The sequence below is a fragment of the Ambystoma mexicanum genome, chromosome 7p (genome assembly GCF_040938575.1).
Source record: "Ambystoma mexicanum isolate Mex_15411 chromosome 7p, UKY_AmexF1_1, whole genome shotgun sequence".
Lineage (NCBI taxonomy): Eukaryota > Metazoa > Chordata > Amphibia > Caudata > Ambystomatidae > Ambystoma > Ambystoma mexicanum.
This window is the reverse complement of record NC_090939.1, coordinates 723,478,084-723,501,820: the sequence shown is the minus strand read 5'-3', so window position 1 is coordinate 723,501,820 and position 23,737 is coordinate 723,478,084. Positions and strand designations below refer to the sequence as shown.

Genomic DNA, 23,737 nt, shown 5'->3' with positions numbered 1-23,737 from the left:
CATCCTTGTCGCCGGAATGTACAGTCCCCATAGCAGAACTCATGTCGTGCCTGTTGGGGCCGGGGACGGACGACGCGTAGCGAGTGCGCTCCGCCGTGAGGTCAACGGCCTAGAAGTGGAGCCCTGGTCGTCACCAAGCCCTTCGTCACAATTGGCGGGGGAACTACTCTCTGCCTGCGACATCCCGTAGGCCGCAGCAGCTTACAAGCCACACAGGCCGGCTCGTTGTGGTTAAGGGGAAGACACCCATTACACTTAAGGTGTTTGTCTTTCCACAGGAATTCTGCCTTGTATGAAGGACAAAATCTAAATGGAGTCCTGTCCATAGCATAACACAGTGAGGACAAGACCAAGGGAACAAAGAGAGGAAAGGGAAAGGCATTCTTAAAGGAAATGTCCACCCCGACCCCACTCTCCCTACTGTGTAGGCCGGCCAGAAGGCTCGGCAACTGCCGACCCGGATCAACTGCCGTCGAAGGTCCGGAGAACAGGCTACAGCCGTCGAGGGAAGGGGTGGTAAGAGAATATAAAATGACCAAAGGTCGATAAGTAGAACAATATAGCAATGTTTCTGGAAGAGCTCCACATAAGGCGACCAGTACACTGGGCGGAAAAAAACAATCTGAGGGACCTCGACGCGTGAGGGATTTTGGGTACACTAAACGTCACGTTAGGGATAGTGTTACAGGCACACCCATGTGGACGTCTCCTTTCGATTCTCAAAAGACAAGATGCAATACTCTGCGGTTACCACTGGATGTCGGACTATATGCAAAGCATATGATTCTAAGCAGATTAACAAGATATAGATATGAACCCCCAATGACTACCAAAAAGAAACATTGGCAACTAATACAGTAAATTGGCTTAGATCCCAATGTGAAGCCAAAACTAAATTACAGCTGCCACTAGCAACCTACACCCTGAAACCAATGTAGCGTGATATAATCACCCTCTGGTTAAAAAAAGGGGTGCCAGGTTGTTAGGCAAGATTGTATGCAGTACGCTGTGGGAGACTGCACCAGCCTTGTCCTCTTGGCAATAGTTAACACAACCTTTGGTATAAGCATGCACTACACAAGTTGGTAGAGTGACTGAGCAGCCAGGCTCATCTCAAGAGGGGTCAATGTGAGCTGTAGGGTTATTACACAGATTCACAGTGACAAGTATCCAAATAAACACTTGCTCAAGATTTCTTGATGAAACAATTGTTTATCAATGTGGTCAGTTGAATAAGCCTTCTTTAGAAGAGAGCAACTATATGTAACAATAATATACTTCAAAAGAGCGCACACAGTTTCAATACATCAGTGGATACCCATTTGGGGTGGCACACAGACACTTCCTACACCCTGAGGTGACTTAAATAACTAGGACACTGGACATTGATATATCACTGGTACATTTAGAGGAATACTGAGTTTAGGGTCAACAGGAAAAGAGGGGGAGGGGGGCGTGGCCTGGAGCTCATGGCGCACAGAGGCTGAATTGCCGAGCTCCGGCCGAGGCGCCGTTTCTAGATCCTGTTGCCGACCTAACCTACACTCTCGGAGACGGAAAGGCGACTCCGAGGAAGGAGGAAACGGCTCCCGACAAAGCAGTGCTGTTCCGCTGAAAAAACGGATCAACAGGACGCGAGGGACCGCACTCGAGCCGGTCCCCCCTACCCGTCCTTGACGACATCCAAGATGGCGGATCGCCGATGAATGCAGCCTTCCTCGGAGGCGAAGCCAACCGCCACCGCTCCTAAGGGCGCTCCTCGTACTGGAACACTCGGAGCCCCCCTCGCCGCAACAGGGACTGCTGTGAGGATCATACCCCGAGGGGATTGGGGTCGGCGCGGACCGCGAGCTGCCTGGAACTGGGGGAGCGGTCCGTGAGGCCCGGAGTCTCCCGTCCGGAACTCCTTCCCGTCGCGGCCACGCCAAACACACTTGCCCGGATACCGAGACTGCGACCGGAGAGACGAGCGACCCGAGGGCAGCGAGGCGGCGGACCTCTGATTACCCGACCTCACCGAGCGGAGGCGGATGGTTCAGGTGAGGAGCTGGAGGGAATCACCCGTTGCGCCCACCATACGCGTTCCCTGAGACGCATCAAGTAGATGCTATGGGCCTCGCCCCGGTGGCTGTCCAGTAGACCCTCGACGATCAAGCATACGCAATCGGGCCCAAGACACGGGAAGCCAGCTTCTGACTCTCTGAGCCGTCGGACATTTTCCTGTCTTAACGTACCAAGCCTGGCACACCCCACAAATTGTACGCCTTACCTCTGCAGCACGTCGGACAACTCACGACTTGATGATGGCTGCCAGGAACAAAGGGAAACCAGCTACCATGGATTCGTATGTTTCCACTAAATCCAAGTCATCTACGCAAACTCTCCCGCCCACCCCCGAACCGGCACAGGCCAGAGAGAGTGAAACAGCCGACAACCATACCCAAGTAATGGAGGCTATAGCTTCGCTAAGAACACACAGACACTAAAATGGAGGAATTCAGATCCGACATCCAACTTATACGCCAAGATGCCAGAAACTTGTCTGAGAGGGTGAGAAACGCTGAGACAACCATTTGCGAAACGACCAAAGACACCGTAGCCCTGAAGGCCAAAGTCATAGACCTAGAGAGGAAGGTGTCGGCATTAGAGACAAGATCCGAGGAAGCAGAGGGTCGGGCCAGAAGGGGAAATATCAGAATACTGGGGGTGCCCGAGGGAAGCGAAGGCCCGAATCCAACGGCCTACACTGAGTCTCTGATTCTACAGGAGATTGGCGCAGCGAAGCTAACCCAAGGGTTCTCAGTCGAAAGAGCGCACAGGTCACTCCAGAAGAGGCCTCCACCTGGCTCACACCCACGACCCATAATCGCCAAAATACTCAACTTTCAGGACAGGGAGACCATACTGAGGTATTCCAGAGAGGAAGGCCCAATAGAACGGGGTAACTCCAAAATCGCTATCTACCCTGACTATACTCAGAAAGTTCAGAGAAAGAAACTCATTTGTACCAGTGAAAGCGAGGCTGAGACAGCTAAACCTGAAATACATGCTTCTCTACCCCTCGAGATTGAAGGTCATCTACAAGGGAAGGGCGATATTTCTGGAAAATCCAACAGCCGCCAATATGTGGCTAGAAGATAACAACCTCGCAGAAGGGACGGACGCTCCCCAGACCGCATGAGATAAGACCCCAAGGAGGGACACACTAACCACAGGTGGCCGGACCACGGAAGGTAATCCAGCTAACAGTCAGCTACATAGAAACGGCCCTCGTTCGGCCTCGCCACCAGGCAACAGACCTATCCCCCGCAAACAACCTAGGTCGGGCTAACCACCTGCCTAACCTACCTCACGCCCGATACCCGGATGGGTCCTGACGGCTTGAGAGCGCCTGAGCATCACCATGACGATGTAATCGCTGGGCGCACCAGTTTGAGTTTTGTTAATTGTTTTGTTAGTTACACAGTCTACATGTCACAGAAGTCGAAAATGGGCAAGAAGGAGGCACATTATGTCTCCGGGGGTGTGGAACCGGACTACCTCCGCCTGCTGTATCATAACTCACGACCAGGATTGATCCAGACTCCCGTCGAAGAGTGGCCCGCTGGGCCCGAAACACCGCCCCGATGGCGTCACATCTCAAAGTAATGACGTGGAATGTGAGAGGGATGAGCTCATACTTGAGGCGGAATCGAATACAGTCCTATCTCCGCAGGAAGAAAATATCGATTGCAATGTTGCAAGAGACACATCTCACGGAGGAAGCCATGTCTAAAATAATCGAAAAGTGGGCTGGGACCGGGAGAGGATCATCTTACTCCAAATACTCGAGGGGAGTGCTCACCTGGGTGAACCCGAATGTACCATTCCAATTACAAGGATTTGAATCTGACAAGGAAGGAAGGTACGTGATAATGTGGGGTACTATTGAACAGACTCCAATTTGTTTAGTCAATTCATATTTCCCACAACATGGAATACCTTCGCACCTCAAGGCGGTGTGCTCACGAATGACACCCCACCGAAATAAGACCTTCATATGGGGAGGGGACTTTAATTGTGTCATAGATGGCTCTAAAGACAGGTCCACGCCACCCCCACACCCAAGAAACCCCGCTACGTCTGCCCTGACAGACGCACTGGAACACCTTGACTTGGTGGACATCTGGAGGGAGCAGCATCCCGAAAAAAGGAACTACTCCTACTATTCGGCCCCACACAAGGTCTACACAAGAATCGACCACTTGTTTGTCGATAGAGAACAAGCCTCACTGGTTGAAACCACGACGTACTTGGGAAGATCAATCTCTGACCATTCCCCACTGGTCATGCAATGGCAAATCGAAAGACCTAGACCTCCAATCCCTATGTGGAGAATGCCCACGGCGACCCTCGCTGACCCTGTGTTTAAAGAAGACCTCGCCGAAAAACTTGAGGAATATATTGATATTAACAAAGGCTCAGTGTCCACCTGGAGCACATTGTGGGAGGCCATGAAGGTAGTAATCAGAGGAGAAATAATATCCAAAGCTGGGGGCACTCGTAGACAACTGAGAGCCGATCTCGAAGCACAAGAGGAGGAGATCCTACGCTTGGAATCCACCTCAATCACTACACCAGAGGCTGAAGGAAGCCCGTGAGAAATGCCAAGCTTCCTGGGATAGACTGGAGAAGTTTGATTTTGCAACATACACCACTAGATCCCACAGGGAGTCCGACAAACCCGGAAGGCTACTGGCTTGGCTGTGCAAGCGAGAACGCCCCAAACACCTCCCAACGGAGATACTCGATGAAAAAGGGATAAGACACAGGACACAACTGGGTATCAATGAAGCGTTTGCCGAATTCTACTCCACGTTATACTCCCATGACACACAAATACCCAGGGAGGATATTAGAGACACATTGGATGAGATAGGCCTCCCAAGAATATCCAGCGAACAAAGAGAAGCATTAGAATTGGAAATTACGGCTGAAGACGTGTCTGCAGCAATAAGATCACTGGCTACCAGCAAGGCCCCAGGAAGCGACGGCCTTCCGCCCGAATTCTACAAAACGTATGAGGCCATTCTCACCCCGATTCTCCACGGGGTTTATCAGGAGGCTTATGAAAATGGGGTCTTACCTAACACAATGAAGGCGACGATAATAATCCCCATGCTTAAACAAAACAAACCACCCAACGATTGTGACTCCTACCGCCCTTTGGCCATGTTAAATTACGACAGCAAGATTCTTACCACCATACTGGCCTGCAGACTTGCTAGGGTGGTCGGGTCCCTCGTACACGAAGATCAGAATGGCTTTGTTCCAGGGGGCAACACCACGGCCAACCTGAGACGACTCCAGCATGTTATGGCCGAAACCCGTGAGAGCGAAGAGGATCTGGCGATCTTGTCGCTCGACGCCATTAAGGCCTTTGATTCCATCTACTGGGAGTGGCTTATCGAAGTACTAAGAGGGTTTGGGTTTGGCGAAGGATTCATCAGATGGATCACAGTGCTTTACAATTCTCCCGTAGCAAGAGTGAAGACTGGCCGCATGGTGTCTGGATCCTGGAAAATACAGAGGGGCACCAGACAAGGGTGTCCGCTGTCGCCCATGCTATATATATTGGGTCTGGAGCCGATTGCCATATACTTCAGGAAACAGTTTTTTGATGCAGGCATCTCGGTAGGCAACGAGCACAATATAATATCACTGTACGCGGATGATGTACTGCTATACCTGAGGGATCCCCAAGCTAACGCACCAATCACACTGGAAGTACTAGACAACTTCGCAAAATACTCTGGGATCAAATTCAGCAGACTTAAGTCCTCAGCTTTCCCTTTGGCCAGCTTGAGAGGCCTCGATGAGGCAGAACTCCCGAATATAGGGATGAAGTGGCAAATCGACAAGTTCCGGTACTTAGGAATCAATGTGGGCCACACCCCAGAGATCACACACGACCACAATACTGAAGCAGCATTATCCAATCTCCGCAGATCTATGAAATTTTGGTCAAAACTCCCCCTTGCGATGGTAGGAAGAGCAGCAATTATCAAGATGATAGTTCTTCCCCGTTTCTTATATTTCTTTGTCAACATATGCCACTACGTTAGACCGCCATTCTTCAAGAAACTGGAGTCACTCATCAAAGACTTCCTGTGGGGACCTACCAGACACAAATTGTCCTTAGCCACCCTAACCCTACCGCATAAGGAAGGAGGAATACAACTCCCAGATCTCCAGCTGTATTATCTTGCGGCACAACTCAGCCATGTGACTAAGTGGATCTCAGACGAGCAATCCGCTGAGCTGGGACTGATACGGCAAGTGTCTTCCGAAGTACTCCCCAGAGAAACGCTTTGGAACCCTTTACAACAGAAATCTGGTGCCCCCATGATTGTTGAACTTGGAAGGCGGATCTGGTCCAGAACTCGCTACATTATGCAAGCGAAACACCCCTACTCACCAGACAACCCCATCCTGGCTGACACATGCAAAATACAAACGGACCTTTCAATAGCCAGGAGATGGGAGGACGCTGGAATTTACACATGGGGAGATATGTTTGAGGATGGCGAGTTCAGGGACTTTGAATCCTTGCAGACCAACGAAGGGCTACCGAGGGGCCAATTTCTCTGGTACCATCGTATCAAACATATCGCCAAGAAAAACTGGAGCAGCTGGCCAGAGGAACCCACCCCGGACCCACTGTTGCAAGAAATGCATGACCTTACAGATGGCTGGAAGCCCGTCTCCCGATTGTATAAAAGACTCAATGACAAACCTAATCCCAAAAGCCCTGCGCTAAAGGCGAAGTGGGAAGTGGATCTCGAAACTGCACTCACAGACAAAGAATGGGAGAGAGTACTCTTATACCCCAAGAAGGTCTCGAGGAACTCTAGATTTGGCCAGATACAACTAAACGTCCTACACCGGACGTATATGACCCCGCACAGGGTGGCCTCCTTCAACAAACAGGCCTCCTCAGCATGCCCATGGTGTGGGAGTGACGGGGCTGATCTCATCCACATGTTCTGGACTTGCACCAAGGTAATGGCGTTGTGGTCCAGAGTTCGACAGACCTGCACAGATGCCGGAATAAGCAGATATGCGTGGACTTCCGGAGAATGCCTATTAGGGACTTACCCTAGGCCAAGCAAATACAAACACGTCATAAAGCTGATGGATATCGCATGCATACTGGCGAAGAGAACCATAGCCATGGCATGGAAGACACCAGGGGGACCGAGACATGAGCGCTGGTTGAGAGAATTGGAGAGATGGACCGCAGCCGAAACCAGAGCCTGGCAGGATGGAGTCTCCTATGGAGGAGACATGTCGAGTGGCACCCTTGACTCTTGGAAGGCCCTCCTGCGAGACATACACTTCAGCGCAGATCATAAACCCCCCTGAAGAACTGTACTACTCTCACTACCCCCGAACTCAAGCCTGAAACACAGACGATGTCATCCCGATCACTATCCCCTTCACTCCCCGAGAAATGGAACTTTTATCGGTGACATACCCACCTGAGCCAGATGCCCTTTCCACATGTAGACTGTTGTTGTTTAGTGTTAGAAGTTTTATTTTTGGTAACTCCACACAGCTCTAAATGCACCTAATATAAAAGCTAAAGGAACGCGTAATAAATTATCCTACTCTAAAGGGATGCAACTAATAGGATGAAAGACATTTGGAGGCAGTTACTGTTGGCTATTGTTCGGTTATAATGTTCTTATACTTGTGTTATATACTATATGTTGGCAATCATGCACATTGATGGCACCATGTCAATTTAAGAAATGCCAATAAAAACATTTAAAAATAAAACAGGAAAAGAGGGGGAAAGAAAACAATGGTTAACAAATATTCTTAAGCAGGTAAGTAAGTTTTGAACCCGCCAATGCAAAGGGTGTAGCTTCTTACCTGTAACTCAATTTCTCCAGCTTTGCTGTGAATATTTCCCAGTCAGGCTGGGAAACCTTAGTAACTTTTATATAGCGGTTTTCCTATGGAAAACATTGACAGTGTCCTATTGACGTCTTTATGGGTGCTTTGGGCTGCACCAATAGGAAGCCAAGTATAAACAGCCCCACCCCCGCGGCTTCCATTCAGATTTTAAACTCCTTCAAAATGGAGGAACCCTGAAACATATGGTTGCCTGAATGGGGAAAGCTGGAGAGCATATGTGAATCCATAAGATACAAACGCTGGAGAAACGGAGTTACAGGTAAGAAACTACTCCCTTCTCCAGCATTGGATCTTACATGGATTCACATGCTGTCAATAGACTTCATAACAGTAAGATAACCTGGAGGTGCATAACAGGCAAACAAGACCCATGCCCCAGGCATCCACAAACTAACGATAGAGAAACATGCATGTTCAGCAATTCAGACCGAAAGCATTAGTAAAACCAACCCCCAGAAGCTGCGGGGGCTTATCTTAATGAAAGAGGCGTTAGAGGACCGCACACTCACCGTGTACATCCTCCGAATGCTGTTGACCCAGACAGTGTCTGGTGGTGTGCGGACCGCCCATGTTGCTGCTTGGCAAATGTCACTGAGCAGTATGCCTGCCCACAGTGCCGCCGACGATGCCGGGAACCTTGTGAAATGGGCCCTGGGAGTTGACTGCAACGGTTTGCCGGACTTTTTTGTGGCACAAGGAAATTGTAGATACCCAAAGGGAAAGGCCCCGCTTCGAGATAGGCTTCCCCTTATTCGAGGGGACGAAAGCCACAAATAGTTGTCTCGAAGTCCTGAGTCCTGTCCAGATAAAACTTCAAAGCCCTCTTGACATCCAAGGAATATAGCGCTTTCTCAGCTGGAGTGCACACCTTTGGAAAAAAAGGTAGGCAAAGGTAACGTAGCGTTCTTATGAAACTCCGTTGGAATCTTAGGAATAAAGTGAGGATTTGTAGATAGGAGAACCTTGTCCCTCATGAACCTCAGATACAGCGGATCGATAACCAGAACCACAAGTTCGGAAACCAGCCTGGCAGATGTAACGGGCCACCAGTAAAGCAACTTTCCACGTGAGAAACTTCACTGCTGCCGTGGACATGGGTTCAAACAGAGTTTTCAGGAGGGCCGAGAGCACCAATTTGAGACTCCAGACTGGAGAAAACGAGGACATGCCTCATCAAGCTGTCGCTGAACAGAGGTGTAGAGTTGCATTGTCTTGTAAACCTGGAGATGGCAGCCAAGTGGACCTTGATCAATGACAACACCAGACCCCCATTTGCCAAATGCAAAAGATAGGGCAGAAGCTGTGGGGGCGTAACCTGGAACGGCTGCAAGTCCGGTTGCTGCGAGCACCAGACACAGAACCTTTTCCACTTTCGGCTGTAAGACAAGTTGGTAGATGGCGCCCTTGCGGCCGCCAAGATGCAGCAACAGTCTTGTAGAATACTCCGGTATCCAAATTCGTAGTGGTCAGGAGCCACGTGGCAAGGCTGAGGGAGCCGGGGTTGTGATGCCACACTATTCCTTCATTCTGTGACAGAAGATCCGGCTCTGACCCCAGATGTAGAGGGTCGTCCACTGTTAGGTGACGAAGCTCTGAGAACCAGGCCTGTCGGGGCCAAAACAGGGCCACCAGGATCACCTTGCGCACCATCTGGATTGTTTTCCGGATCAGAAGAAACTGAGGGAACACGTATGCGAACAGGCCCGTCCAAGGGAATGAGAACTTGTGCCTCCCCCCCCCCCCCGGGTCCAGATGAGCCACCTTGCTGGCAAAGAGCCTGCACTGCCTGTTTTCTGGGCTGGCAAACCGGTCCAGCAGGGGAGTCTGCCATTTCCTGAATATCCTCACCTTTTGGTCTTCCTTTGGTTGCCATTCGTGCATTTGAATTGATGGTCTGCTGGTACATTCGCCTGCTCGTTTTGAACCCCCGGCAAATAGTAAGCCACCAGGTGGATCCTCTGCGCTATGGCCCAGTGCCAGACCGCATGAGCCTACCTGGACAGGGGCTGCGAATGCGTGCCTCCCTGCTTTCGAAAATAAAACAGTTGTGGTGTTGTCCGTCAGAACCTGTACCACTGAGCCCTGAATGAGGGTCAGGAAAGACTTCAGTGCCCAGTGTACTGCCCTCAACTCCAGAACGTTGATGTGCAATGAAGCCTCCTTGCGGGACCATAGGCCTTGCATCTGAAACTGGTCAAGGTGTGCTCCCCATCCCATCTGGGAAGCGTCCGTCACAATCGTGTACTGAAAATCAAGCTCCACCAGGGGCATACTCCTCACGATGTTGTCGAAGCTAGTCCAACACAGCAGGGTGTCTGCCAGCGCCCAGGCTATGAGAACCTTGTCGGACCAGGAAAAGAGGAACTGTGACGATCTTGAAGCGAGACACTCCTGCACTGGCCGCATGAACAGAGGACAATTCGGGATTAGTGGGATGCAGGATGCCGAGGAGAGACATGTATACTCGGATCGTGATCAATGTTCCCGGCAGAAAGGAACCAGCTATGGACAATAGCTTCTCTATCCTTTCCACAGATGGCTTCACCAGATTGAGCTGCGTATGAAAATGGGCCCCCAGAAAAACCCAGACCCTGGAGGGCATCGGACAAGATTTGGCGAAGTTGATTGCAAAAGCTCAGACGCTGCAACAGGAGCATTGCTGCATGGAGACTGATGCCCGCTGACGAGTCGCCCCCCTGACTAACTAGTCATCCAGGTACGGATAAATATTGGTGCCCCTCCCTGCAGAGGTAGGCTGCCACCAGAGCCAGGCAATTGGTGAAAGATCTGGGAGCAGACTTGAGGCCAAAGGGCGAACACGAAACTGGTAATGTTCGTTGCGGACCACAAACTGTAGGAACTTGCAATGTTTGGGGTGCATGGGGATGTGGAAATAAGCATCTTCTAGATCCAATGACGCCAGAAACTCCCCCAGCTGCACCGTCCGAATAACATCTTGCAAAGTTAGCACCCTGAACCTTTGGCGTTTCACAGTTTTGTTTAGAGGCCTTAGGTCCAGAATGAGCCGCCATTTTCCATTCGGCTTTTTGATGACAAAAAACGGGAATCGGTGCCTCGTCCTCTGACTTCAGGACCTCCAACAAGTGGCCATATTGGACTGCATCCAGCACCCATCGGTCTGTCGTAAGCAATCACCACTTGTCAAAATGTTGTGCCATTCTCCCTCCAAGTCGACTGTCCTTGTGGAAGTCATGGTTGAGGCTTGGACTGGCGGCCCCAAGTAGAGGCGGAACCCCCTCTTTCGCTGGCTTTGATAGTCCTTGTTCCGCTGGGCTGACTGGTAAGTTCGACAAAAGCCTTGAAGGAATAGCTGGAGTGACTGTATTCCCCCCCTTGCAGGGGGAACCCACAAACCTGGCGTTCCGAGGCTTCCCGAAATGAGCGAAAGGGACGAAACAAATGCCTACCCTGCAGCGTCGCCAGGGACCTTGCTGTATTCGAATCCTCCTTCATATTCTTCAGAGCCTCATCAATTTTCTCCCCAAGCAGCTGCTCCCCCCCTCACAAGGCATGTCCACCACTTTGTGCTGTACCACAGGTCAAAAATCGGTACAGCGCAACCATGCCTGCCACCGGAGGACGACCCCATTATTTGTCCGTTTAAATCCAGATTCCACCAAGTCCACCGCAATGTTAATGCTATGATTGGAGGCTTCCTCCCCCTCACGAACCAGAAGCATTGCCTCCTGTTGCTGCTCAGGTAGATGGTCCAGCAGCGGTGCCAATCTGTGCCATTATGGACAATGAGTTGGCCGCCTTCGCCCCCACAGTCAGCACCTTCTTGCCAAACGCATCCAGCTTACGGCCCTCATTGTCCGGGGGAGTCGCACACTTAAGCTGGCTTCGCACCTTCCTACTGGCAGCACCGACACCACAGACTCCAGAGTGGGCTGCGACGTAAGGCACTTTGGCATGGACTCTAGCGCCTCCAAGCGGCCCTTGACCACAGGCTCTGAACGGATGGCGCATCGTGCGAAGGCCTTCCTGCCACACATGATCCAAAATGGGTATAGAGAAGACTGCCTTCCGTCTTTTCCCCATATGATCGAACAGAAAGCAATCTTTTCTCTCCTCCTCTAGAGTAAGGCCAAACTCCTGGCAAAACTTGGCCAACATGGCATGAAAAGCGCCCACATCGTCCGGGGGCGAGGGTTGTGCTGGACTGGTTTCGTATCCCAGGTATCTGCATGCTTGGGCAAGGACAAAACCGTCAAGAGCGTGTTTTGCGAACGCTATCTGGTTCAGACTCCACCAGCTCCCTTTCTTGATCCCTACGAGGATGGGTGTATCCCCTAGGCGATGGAACAGTTGGCCGAACCTGGGGAGACTTCCGTGGTTGACCCTCGTGAGGGGCACCCCCGCCCCACCTCCATCTGTCAGGGAACTGTCGGTAACTCCTGCTCAAAGGGCTCCACCGGGGTTTGGGGCACCGGGAGCCAGGCATCCAACTGTCCGAGGAGCAACTGCAGTGTAGTCGCACCTGCATTGAGAGTAGGGAGTGCGGGTTCACCAACGGATACTGCAGAACAGCCCCCAGGCTGCCCAACATGGATGGAATAGCTGGCCATAGGCCCAACGCCCAAGGGTAGAAGGAACTGATGCAGCGACTCCTCCACACTAGAGGCAAAATTGTAGGTCGAGAGATCTTGCTGTAGAATCTCCATCGGGAGCAAAGGTGCAAAGCCTTTCCCAGACTGCCACAGCACTTCCTTGGAAACCAACGGACTGCCATCGGTCCCCAGCGGAACTGTAGAACTCGGGAGTCTCACTCTCGCCGAAACAGCCGTCGACGAGGCAGTAGTCAACATCTTAATCACCAGCAAGGCCGTACCCAAAGTCGTTGTCAGCAAGGTGGAGGAAGGGATCATCGGCATCAATGTGGTCATTGAGAAAGGGGCGTTGTCGACGAGCTTGTGGAATCGAGGCCCCAGCTGGTGGCCTGGGGTTTGCCGGCAAAGAACAGATTGGGAGCAGAGCTGAAACAGTGTTCGGAAGACTCCTTGCCAGATGGCGAATGACGCTGGTCCTTCGAAGACTACTACTTCGTCGACGACGACAAATGTGATTGCGACTTCTCCTTGTCCAAAGACGAGGGCCTGCACGATGGATCCACAGGCTTCTCCGGTTAGCCACTCAAATCCTTCGACGTCTCAGCCCGTGGCGCAGGTGTGCCTGGAGCGGGGCCTCCGGACCACCTACCCGTCTGCATCAGCCTTGCCACCGAAGACTCTGTTCTTTCCTAAATCCGAAGCCGGGCCTGCCCACGGGTGCGGTTTCTTTGGCACTGGCTCTGTCGACTGCACCCTCGAGCGCGAAGGAGACCACTTCCCCGAAGAAGTAGAAGACTTGGCCCGGCAGGTCCAACCAACCTCCAATCCCGTAGAGGCCCCTTCATTCAACCAGCAAATGAGCCGCCGGTTATGAGCTTCTTCTGGGAGAACCCCTGGCAAATCTTGCAGTTCTCCACAGAGTGATTGGGGTACAGGCAGTACAGACAGTCCGCATGACGGTCCCCTTCATACACGTTCTTAAGGCCGCAGGTCTCGCATGGACGGAACGACTTCTCCGGGCCAACAGATGACATGATGGGTCTGGAACACACCAGAGCAGCGAAGCTGTAGAAAATACAGAGCACAAATTAGCAGGAGCGAACACAAGGTGATCCCACAGTTGACTGTTGAAATCTGAAGGAAGCTGCGGGGGTGGACTGATTTATACTGGCGTCCGATTGGTGCAGCCCAAAGGACCCATAAAGACTCCGATAGGACATTCTGTGCCGACATTTTCCATAGGAAAACCGCTATATAAATGTTACCAAGGTTTCCCAGCCTGATGACAGGAAATATTCACAGCAGGTAAATCCATGAAAGATCCAATGCTGGAGAAATTAACCCTTTCCTGGGGAATAGTTAAAAGCACAAGGACAGAGGTAAGAAGAGTCTTTCAGGGAACTAGGACAGCCAATATTAGTTGAGCAAAAGTCAAGAGGAGCTGAAGCACTTCTTGCAGGTAGGTAAAAAAAAAAAAGAAAAGTCATGCACATTGTTTTAGAAGTCTTTGCAGAAAATGAAATCACTGAAGGGCCACAAGCTGGGAGGCTTGTGAGGGGCAAAGCTGCTAGCAACTCTGCAAGGGCAACCAACACAAGTCTCAACTGAGAGCTAGCAAGGCTACACAACAAGAGGCAAGTCCCCTTACTTTTACAGTACCTTTGGTTTGAAGAAAACTGGTTCGAGCTGGCTTCTGTTCCTGTGTAGGTCTGCAGATCCTATTTTTCCTGGGCCTCAGTCATGCGGACAAGAGGGAGAACGTCTGGGGACTCCTGCACTACGAATAGAAGGTTGGCGGCAGCAATGGGCAAACTTCAGATCAGCGGCACTTTGCGGATTCAGCTCCTCACGGCTCTCGCAAACAGCACCACTGCGGTTCTCGGATACCTTTATGGACTTTCCTCGCATCTGGGGTCCAGCACTCTGTTGAGGTGACTCGGGCTTGGTCAGTCGTGCTTCATGGGAGTCCGGAGACCTTCCTGTAGCTCGGGTCGGACTTAAAAATTATGTACTCATTCTGGTTTTCCTCTCCCTGGCAATCGGTTCCAGAAGAAGCAATGGAAGTACAGCCAGCTCCGAGAGGATGTCAAGAAGAGTTCGCTTTGGGGTTGATTGTTCCCAGCAACCCAAGGGGAGAAGTCGTCCATTGCAGGGCTTCTCTGGTTGAGGCGAATTCGGAGCTTAAGCAATGCACCAGGGCTTCAATGGGCAAACGAACGGTCCAGGAGTTGCAGCAAGCGTCTCTTCCAAGTTCTCCTTCGGATTCCTCCGTCCAGTGGTCGACTCAGCTTTCCAAGCCAAACGCCTCGCCTTTTATGCAGGTTTCTCCCATTCATTCGCAGCCTAGCTGTCACTCACAAAGCAAGGTGGCAGTTCTCCAAGGACAGCCAGCCAATCACCTTTGGGTGCCTTCCTGTAACCAAGGGGATTAAGCACAGGGAGTTTCGGGAACCTCCCTCACTCGCTGCCCTGCCAGAAACGCTGGAGCCAGAGGCAGGCTTCACCAGTGAATTCCCGCCAAAGACAAAACAAAGGGACCAGACCTGGTTTGGCACGCAGAGTGAATCCCAAGAAGGACCTTTCCAACAAGAAATGGCGAAAAAAAGACCAGGGCCATTTTGACAAAATGGGCACCCATGGGTGTTTTACTGCAGCTGCAATTGCAGCTCACGGTAGAAACACACAATGGTAGGATAAAGTAACCCAATGCCACCAGCCATTAATTGTAGAAAGGGAAACAAAAATGTTACATGAGAAACTAGACAAAGTGGATACTAAGTAACCCCTCCAGCACCCTATTTTAAGAGTGTGTGCTGGGTCTAGAAAATTACAAAATGTAAGTTAAGTCCATTTCACTTCACTGCTCTTGGAAACAGTAGTTTCACCAAGAGAAGGTATTTAAACCTTTGGAAAATCTGAGACTTCCCTGTGCCACTGCACCGAAGGAGCTGTGTGTCACAATGTAAAGATGATGCCTATGGAGTTTGTCAGACTCCTAAGTCAAAAGAAACAGACCAAATCACAGAAAAATACTTGAGTGAGTGGGAAAAAGGTCTCACTCCAAGGTTAGAAATGAAAAGTCCTAAAGCCCAGCAAAAGAGCTAGGGGCCTCTAATATAGAAGGGAATTGCCACATTTCTGAGAATTCTCCCCAACAGGTCACAACCGATAACTTCAAGATGGCCATGGTCAACCAACTAGAACACAATTGCTCTTGGACTTCAATCTTGCACCACACACCATTCCATAGAGAGCAGGTTGAGGGCCTCTTACCAGCTGAAAAACTGCCAACATAACCAAAGTACCATCATTGGAGCACACACTACGCTGCATATCCCCATCTGAACTGCATGCAAAGATGCCACTGTTCTTCCAGCATAACCTTCGATGCCAGCCACAGCACAAATGCTTTTGTCACCTATCTGCACGGCGACTTGTCCAAGCTATTACCCACTGTTACCTTACTCCTTTTTTCATTTTTTTCCAGTTAATTGCTCCTAGATGGGTTAAAGTTCTTAGAGTTTAACTCTACTATAATTCAGGAGCAAGCTCAAAGAATGGTCAGCAAACCCACACATACCAAACATTCTCCTTACAATGACCACCCCAAAGTGTATCACTACCAGGACATTGGTATCGCCACTCTTGATAGGATGCTTCAAATGCCAATCAGCATCTACCACTGACTGCACCTAGTTACACAAATTCTACTTTCGTCCACATATAACGCATACAACTAAACCACCCTCACATGGCTAGTAAACACTGGCTCGCAACACATAAAAACATCAGATCTCTTTAATAAAGCATAGTCCCAACCAACGCACACTAACACTGCAGGCACATAAGGATTCCCTCTGGATACAGATAAATGCTTTTGACAAAATTCACCTAAAAAGTGACTTGCACATAGCATGCAGATACTTCCAAAACATCCTGCATCAAGACAACAGCATATCTACCTTCCATTGCCTTTTTTCCCACTAACCAAACACAGCCAACTCTTTTTTTCAGGTCTCAAAGCACCGAGAGACCATGCAAACAGCAGTAGAGGGCAGTGTAAAACCCTATAACAAAGGTATCTCAGAAATAAGTCTCTTGAAATGTAATCCACTGTAATTTCAAAGGTACAATTCTAAGGTTGCAGGTTACTAGCCAGGCATAACAAGTAACTTGTCCTTTCAATTCTCCATACAAACTGGACATGAAAGAGTTAATCAACGGTGTCCAATAGCAATTGTACATTTTGAGGCTACATTGTATTAAACGAATTGTCTATTAAATAGGGTGATGCTGTAGAGGCTTACCTCTTCCCGCAGGGAATACTGTTCTATCAGTTTTTTCAGCTTTTCTCCCAGCTCAATATTTTCCTGGCGCAATTTAGCGTTGTATATGTCATGTTGCTCCATTTGTGTTTTTATCTCATTCAAGGTCATCTGGAAGTGCGCACTGGCCTCTTTTCGCCGCTCTTCATCATCACGTGCTTGCTGGAGATTTTCTTCCTTTGTAGTAAAATAATGTATCCTTAAGTCTTTGAAGCCGATTTTTTTTAATAAACATTCCTTTGAGATAATTCACACTAAACAAGCAGAAGTGTCCATCTGTACACGTACATTACAACAAAGAAATCAATTTGGCTTAACGCTACATAATGAACAGTATATGTCTGACATTTGAAACACTGACAGGAACAGTGACTTGTGCATAACTATTAAAGAAAGACAACAGTAAGAACAGAAAATGCCAACAGTGGCAAGCAGTCCTGTGTTTGCTAATGGCTGTGGCGAATCAAGGTACCTCCCCTTTTGAGGCTACGGAGGAGAGCTCGCTGACCAAGAGCCTCCCTTGGGCTCTGGGAAAGTGGGACCTCACTGGGAGAGACTCCCCCTTAGGGGACAAGAACTCAGAGGAACACCCTAGGCCACCCACCATAGTAGTACTTGCCCACCTGGCCTCCCCTTGGCACTTGCCCTCACCTTCCCCCTTACCCCCAAACTCCCATTTCCCTTCCTCTGCACATTTTGTTACTGCACTTGCACAATCCGAATGCCACAAGGCCTAGTAGGGCCGTTATTCATGTTATCTAATCTGTCCCCACTTTGTCTTCTGCCACCTTGAAACACCATTTGATGTAGAGGCGCTTTATAAATGCCCAATAAATAAATCAATGTGACAAACAGTATAGTATCCAGAGATTTGGCTGAAGACAAAACTAAAATAAATTATTATGTACAAGGAAACTGGTCTCTTTAATGAGAGACTTACATATAACTGAGACGAGCAGACTGACGATGGGAGAGGTCACACACAGAAGAGGCAAAACACAGAGCACGTAAGTCGGGGTAGCTCCCAGACAACGTGCCGCCTGGTGGAGGCGAGGACAAGGAGCCCGCGACTCAGATAAGTCCAGAACGCCAGAGGGAAACAATGGAGGCCTGACTTATGGGCAGAGAGAAGCAAGTGGAAAAGGGAATACTAATCCCGGTGGTGGTGTGAACACGACAACTTAGGGGCAGCACTGAAACCATCCAGCTGTGGAGTAAACGATGCCCAGCTATCCGAACCAAAAGCCGTTCAATACCAGAGAGAGGACTGAGGGCGGGATACCGACAATATTGAGAAGCACGAGATCCAGACGAGGAAGAGAACCAGAGTAAATGCCAAGCCCGATAGCGTTCCCCTGCAGATACAGTGAGAACTGGAGAAGTGGGATGCCGCTGGGGCATTGTTATGGAGCTGGAGAAGCGCGTCCCTGTGGAATTGACAAGATACTGAATATAAAGTAATTTAAGTGGAACTGTGTTGATGCGATAAGGAGAATAAAGGAGTAACCCTAAAAAAGAAGCCATTAAGAACTGGGCACAAATGGCCTTGGAATAGGGGAAAGTACCCTATCATTTAAGAAGAATGGAGCAAGCCAGAGAGAATTATATAAATGTGAAGTGTAATCCAGTGACCCAACCCCAGCAGTGCGGGAAGATCAAGTCACAACAAAGCAAACCCAACCCAAGAAATCATGGATCACAATTGATATTGATATTTTATTTCTATCGTGCTCATACACAAGTGTTTCAGACCGTGGCAAGGGAGGGGAAACGGGGGGAAAACTATACAACAATCTTACTAGGCCCAGTAACATTGAGAACGCGCAAGTGCGAGGGAAACTGCATGTAAGGGGGGAGGGGGGTGGTAAGTGCGGAGCAAAGGAGAAACAGATAATAAATAAGGCAGCAAACAATGGTAATGCAGCCAGCAAGTGCTGGGTATAGGCAGCGGACAGGGTATGTCGGATAAGTGCAGGGCGAAGAGAGGGAGGGGCTGTATGGGTACAGATACAGACCCCAGTGCAAGGGGTGGCCCAGAGGCAGTGCAGGAGGGTGGCGGGGTGAGCAGGTACCTGGGCCCGGAAAACAGAGGGTAGGCCAGGTGCACAGTGCCGAGAGAGAACATATCAGCAGGAGGGTAAGGGGGGCGCAAAGGCAGAAGTAAAGAGGAAGGTCTTCAGGTGCTTCCGGGACCAGAGATGGTTCTCCTCAAGTTTCAGATTGGCTGGGCAGTTGTTCCAGAGGGAGGCCCTAAACGAAGACAGGTCTGCCCCCAGCTAGTTTCTTTGAAAAACGACTGACCCCGAGGGAGTTCGGGGTAGAGGAGCAGAGCTCAAGAGGGGAGGTATTTTAGACCCAAGCCTCAGAAAGCCTTGTGAACAATGCAGAGTGTTTGTAATGTAATCCTTGCATCCACTGGGAGCCAATGGAGAGAGTTCAGAGCTGGAGAGATCTGATCCCATGGCGCAGAGTAGAGGCAGGTAGATTTAGAAAGAGGCTGTTAAAATAGTCCAACCTAGAGAGAACCCGAGCTTGGGAGACAGTGAGCTTCTGGGGGAAAGGAGAGGAAAGTATCTTTGAGGAGGTGAAGTAGGAAGTTTGACTTTTTAGAGACATCAGAGATATGGGCGCAGAAGGAAAGTGTGGAATCAACAATGACCGAGGTTCTTAGCCACGCAGGTGGAAGTAGGAGGAGGGTCAAGGGAGGCTGGCCAGGGAGTGCGGGGAAAGGAGGGTGGAGGTGAGCCATTGAGGAGGATCTCAGTCTTGCTGGCATTCAGACAAAGATTGGTGGCGGCACACCAAACTTGAATAGCTGTTAGGCAATCATCGATGAGAGAAGGAGAGGAGATGGCTGAGGGCAGCCTGAAAATGAGTTGAGTGTCGGCATTGCACTGGAAATTGGAGCAGAAAAAGGCAATGCGGTGTGCAAGAGTTGCCAGGTATTGGTTGAAAAGCCAGGGCGAGAGATTAGACTCCTGGGAACACCACAGGTATAGAGGGAGATAGATGATAGGAAGGACCCAAATTTGAGCTGGGAGGGTCGATCAGAGAGGAAAGAGGTCAGCCAGGCCAGAGCCTGATCGGTGATACCCAGGTTATCACAGAGACAGTTGAGCAGGATGGTATGGTTGACCATGTCGAAGACAGAAGAGAGATCGAGTAGGAGGAGGACAGAGGGAATGTTAGAGTCGAGGTTGGAGAGCAGATCTTCACAGATGTTTAGGAGAGCAGTTTCCGTGCTTCTGACAGCTCTGAAGCCAGACTGGTGATGTGGAGACAGTCAACAGAATCAAAATTAAAGTTAAGCTGAGAGATGGTCAGCTTTTCCAGGAGTTTTCCCAGAAAAGGAGTGATGGAAATTGGGTGATAGTTAGCCAGATAAGAAGGATCAGCTGTGGATTTCTTGAGAAGAGGCAGAACAAGGGAGTGCTTCAGAGAGGGGAGGGGGGGAAGGATCCTGAGGCAAAGGAGAGGTTGCAGAAATCGGCAAGGGCCAGAGCGAGGGTATCAATGTGGTCCTTGATGGTTTTAGAGGAACAGGGATGAACCTGTTTTGACAAGACTTTCATAGATAGGACTTGTCAAGCGACCTCGTCAGGGGAGAAAAGAAGAAAGGACGAGAAAGAGGGTGGGGGGTGGCTGAAGGAGGGTCAGCATGCACAGAGAAGGGAGAGGAGAGGGTGGACAAGATGTATTGGGTTTTTTAGATAAAGTGTGAGGCAAGAGCATTGCAAAGAGCCTGGGAGGCAACAGGAGGGGTAGAGATTGCAGCAGGGTTGGCCAGCTCCTTGCAGATTGTGAAGAGTTCGGCCGAGTTGTTAGATGCCGCAGAGACACGGGCTTGAATATGGACTCTCTTCTTGGTGAGGACAGTCGGTATTGCCTTTGGAGCAGACGACAGGCCAGTTTGTCAAAGGATGAACAAGAAGCCTTCCATTTCCTCTCAGCTGCCCTACACTTATGTTTAAGTGTAGCTAGGTTGAAGTCATACCAGGAATTGCCCTTGAGTTTGGACTTCAAATGGATCCTCAGGACACGGGCAAGAGCATCAAGAGTATCAGAAATAGAAGAGTAGAGCAGGGACAGGGCTGTATCAGGATGTGAGTCAGCCAGAGGTGGAGGGTGGCGGGGGGAAAAGGTGGCGACGAAAACCTCAACTGAGACACGCTTCATGTGCCGGAAGTCCGAGAAGGTAGGTGGCAATGTTGGGGTAGGCTTGGCCTCGGGGGAAGAGGGGGAGAGATGAGAGGAGAGGAGTGAATGATCGCTCCAGGAGAGAGGAGTGGTCAGAGGGATGGAGAGGGGGAGGACAGAGGAGATCAGGACATCAAGTGTATGCCCTGCAGAGTGATTCGTGCCAGAGGGGAGGATGGACAGGGAGAGGGAGTCACAAAGGTTGTGGGAGAGTAAAGAGGAGCAACAAGGAGAATCTAGCTAGATATGGAGGTCACCAAGGAGGAGAGTTGAGTGGTAGAGGTCAGGAGGGAGGATGAGAGGTTCAGCCACTCAGAGAAATTAGGAGATTTGATCAGGAGGCCGGTAGATAGTAGCCACAGTAAGATAGGAAAGGAGAGAGCGAGCATACAGATAAGGCATTCAAAAGAGAAGTAAGTGAGTGGGAAGGATAGAGGCAGGAATCCACTCAGGAAAGATCAGAGCTATGCCCCCCCCACCCCGGACTGGGAAGATCTGGGTGCGGAGTGTATCTTGTAACAATCTGGGATAAGTGTTAAAGCTCGTGAAAGAGCTGGCCGTGAACCATGTCTCAGTAAGACCAAAACCGACAGAGCGAGAGTTGAGTGGCGAGATGAAGGTTGCCAGCCTTAAAGACCTTCCAGGGAGAGGTACAGATCAGAGGTACACCCTGCAGAGGTGAAGGAGCCCTAGGAGGGGTGGAGGAAGAGAGAGAAAGAGAGAAGAGAGAGAGAGAAAGAGAGAGAGAAAGAGAGAGAGAAAGAGAGAGAGAAAGAGAGAGAGAAAGAGAGAGAGAAAGAGAGAGAGAAAGAGAGAGAGAAAGAGAGAGAGAAAGAGAGAGAGAGAGAAAGAGAGAGAGAAAGAGAGAGAGAGAGAGAGAGAGAGAGAGAGAGAGAGAGAGAGAGAGAGAGAGAGAGAGAGAGAGAGAGAGAGAGAGAGAGAGAGAGAGAGAGAGAGAGAGAGAGAAAGGTAGTCAAGGGGGAGAGGAAGGGACAGCAGGGGATGAGAGAAAATTGATGAGGCGATGGAAGCGCTGATCAAGGAGGAGGAGATCGGCCTGAGGGCTTTGGACCATGACATTGCCATTAAGGCAGACATTTATGATGACTTTAGAGGAGTCAAAGGAAGCCATGAGAACTTCCCAGCGAGTGCCACCATTAATGGGAGATGAGGAGATAGGACAGAGATCACATGAAGAGTCCATGGATCCAGCGAATGAGAGAAAGAGGATGTCAGTAAGGGTCTGTCTGGAGGAAGCATTGGAGTAGGTGTCGGCGATCGGAAGACCAGGGTTGGAAGCCAAGATATCCTTTTTGAACTTCTTCCTGCCAGACTTGAAGGGAAGGATAATCAATGGAGAAGCAAAAGATGGGAGAAACAAAACGAGGGAAGGTAGAAGCAGGGGGGTGGGGGAATAAGCGGGTAGGAGTGGAACGAAAGGGAGTGGGTGAGGTCACTGGGCCAGCAAGTTACGGAGAAATAGCAGTTAACAAGCAAAGTACAGAGACATTAGCAATGGGCAGCAAAATTTGACTTTCAAGCAAAAACAGCTAAATTTGACTTTCCAAATGGGGGATTCAGATGTTAGCACAGGGTTTTAATAAGCACTGCGAATCCCAATTAAACATGGGAGAAACACACAGAAAAAACAACAGACAAAGGTGGTAGGAGTGAATCCAGTGGAAGGGAACTGACCCAAGGTTCAGGAGGTTACAATGTCAAGGTACTCCAAATTTCTCAGAGGTGTGAGATGGCAGCATCTTTGTAGTCAAGGTGTTGGGGTGCATGGAGGTCCCCGAAAATGACCTGGTAGTGGACAGGGCGTAGAGAGGGGCCTTAGAAGTGAGCATTTGACCAACAGGCCGGCTCCTGCCTCCAGTGATGGGTATATCAAACAGAGGTAGTCAAGAGACAACTAGGAGAGAGTAGAAATTCTCCTGATCTAATTTAATTACAATTGAGAGCTCTCTGTGAAAAGCAATCTCACTAGAAGGAGGGCACAAGCCTTCGGCCTTCCCCGTCCCAGCTCCAAGTAATAGCGCCCAGATGCCCCGTCCCAAAACCCCCAGCATTCGTAGGTACAAGTCAGTCCCAGACCACCGACCATAAAACTGTTAGACCCCCCGCACCCCAAACAATCAGGAAAGTTCAGAAGACAGGGACCAGTTGCCTTCATCACAGGTCATGATTTGTGCTGCGAGGTGCCGGTAGGGGTAAAACAAAATCTCTAAAACGAGGGTGGGGCGCTTTGGATGGACGCGGATGTGTCTGGAATCGAGCTGGTGTGTGATGCAATGACCTCGAAGTATCCTTTTGGCACTTGTCTGCAGTAACAGGTGCACATTAGATTAGAGATAGAGAATGTTCTTTTTTTCTCCACAAAAGGTCCAATTCACTGTAGCTTCATGCCCGATGACACGCAAGGAGGAACCCACATGGAAGAAGATAGAAGGGGCTGCGACCAAAGGCCCGGCATCCCTTATGGAGCAGGTAGCCTATATAAAGGGTCTCACCAACCAGCCATTCAGATGTGTACATTATGTAATTTACACCACTGATGAAGCAGAGTGAATTTTTAAAGTGTGGCTCATGCAGTTTTAGACAGAACATTCCGTGGCAGCAGAGTGCTTTGCTGGCGCAACTTTATTTTTGTGGAAATTACACCTTGTTCTCCTTGCAAGA

The 23,737-nt window shown here is 50.0% G+C and overlaps 1 protein-coding gene across 2 annotated transcripts in view; it reads right to left on the bottom strand.

Moving 5' to 3' along the window:
- The window catches only part of TXLNG (taxilin gamma), a 567,462-nt gene that overhangs the window by 351,559 nt on the left and 192,166 nt on the right, over positions 1 to 23,737 (bottom strand). For both annotated transcript variants that reach the window (XM_069636805.1, XM_069636806.1), the window contains exon 5: positions 16,841 to 17,035. In XM_069636805.1, coding sequence (XP_069492906.1) covers positions 16,841 to 17,035 — 195 coding nt within the window. The remainder of the gene's footprint in view (positions 1 to 16,840; positions 17,036 to 23,737) is intronic.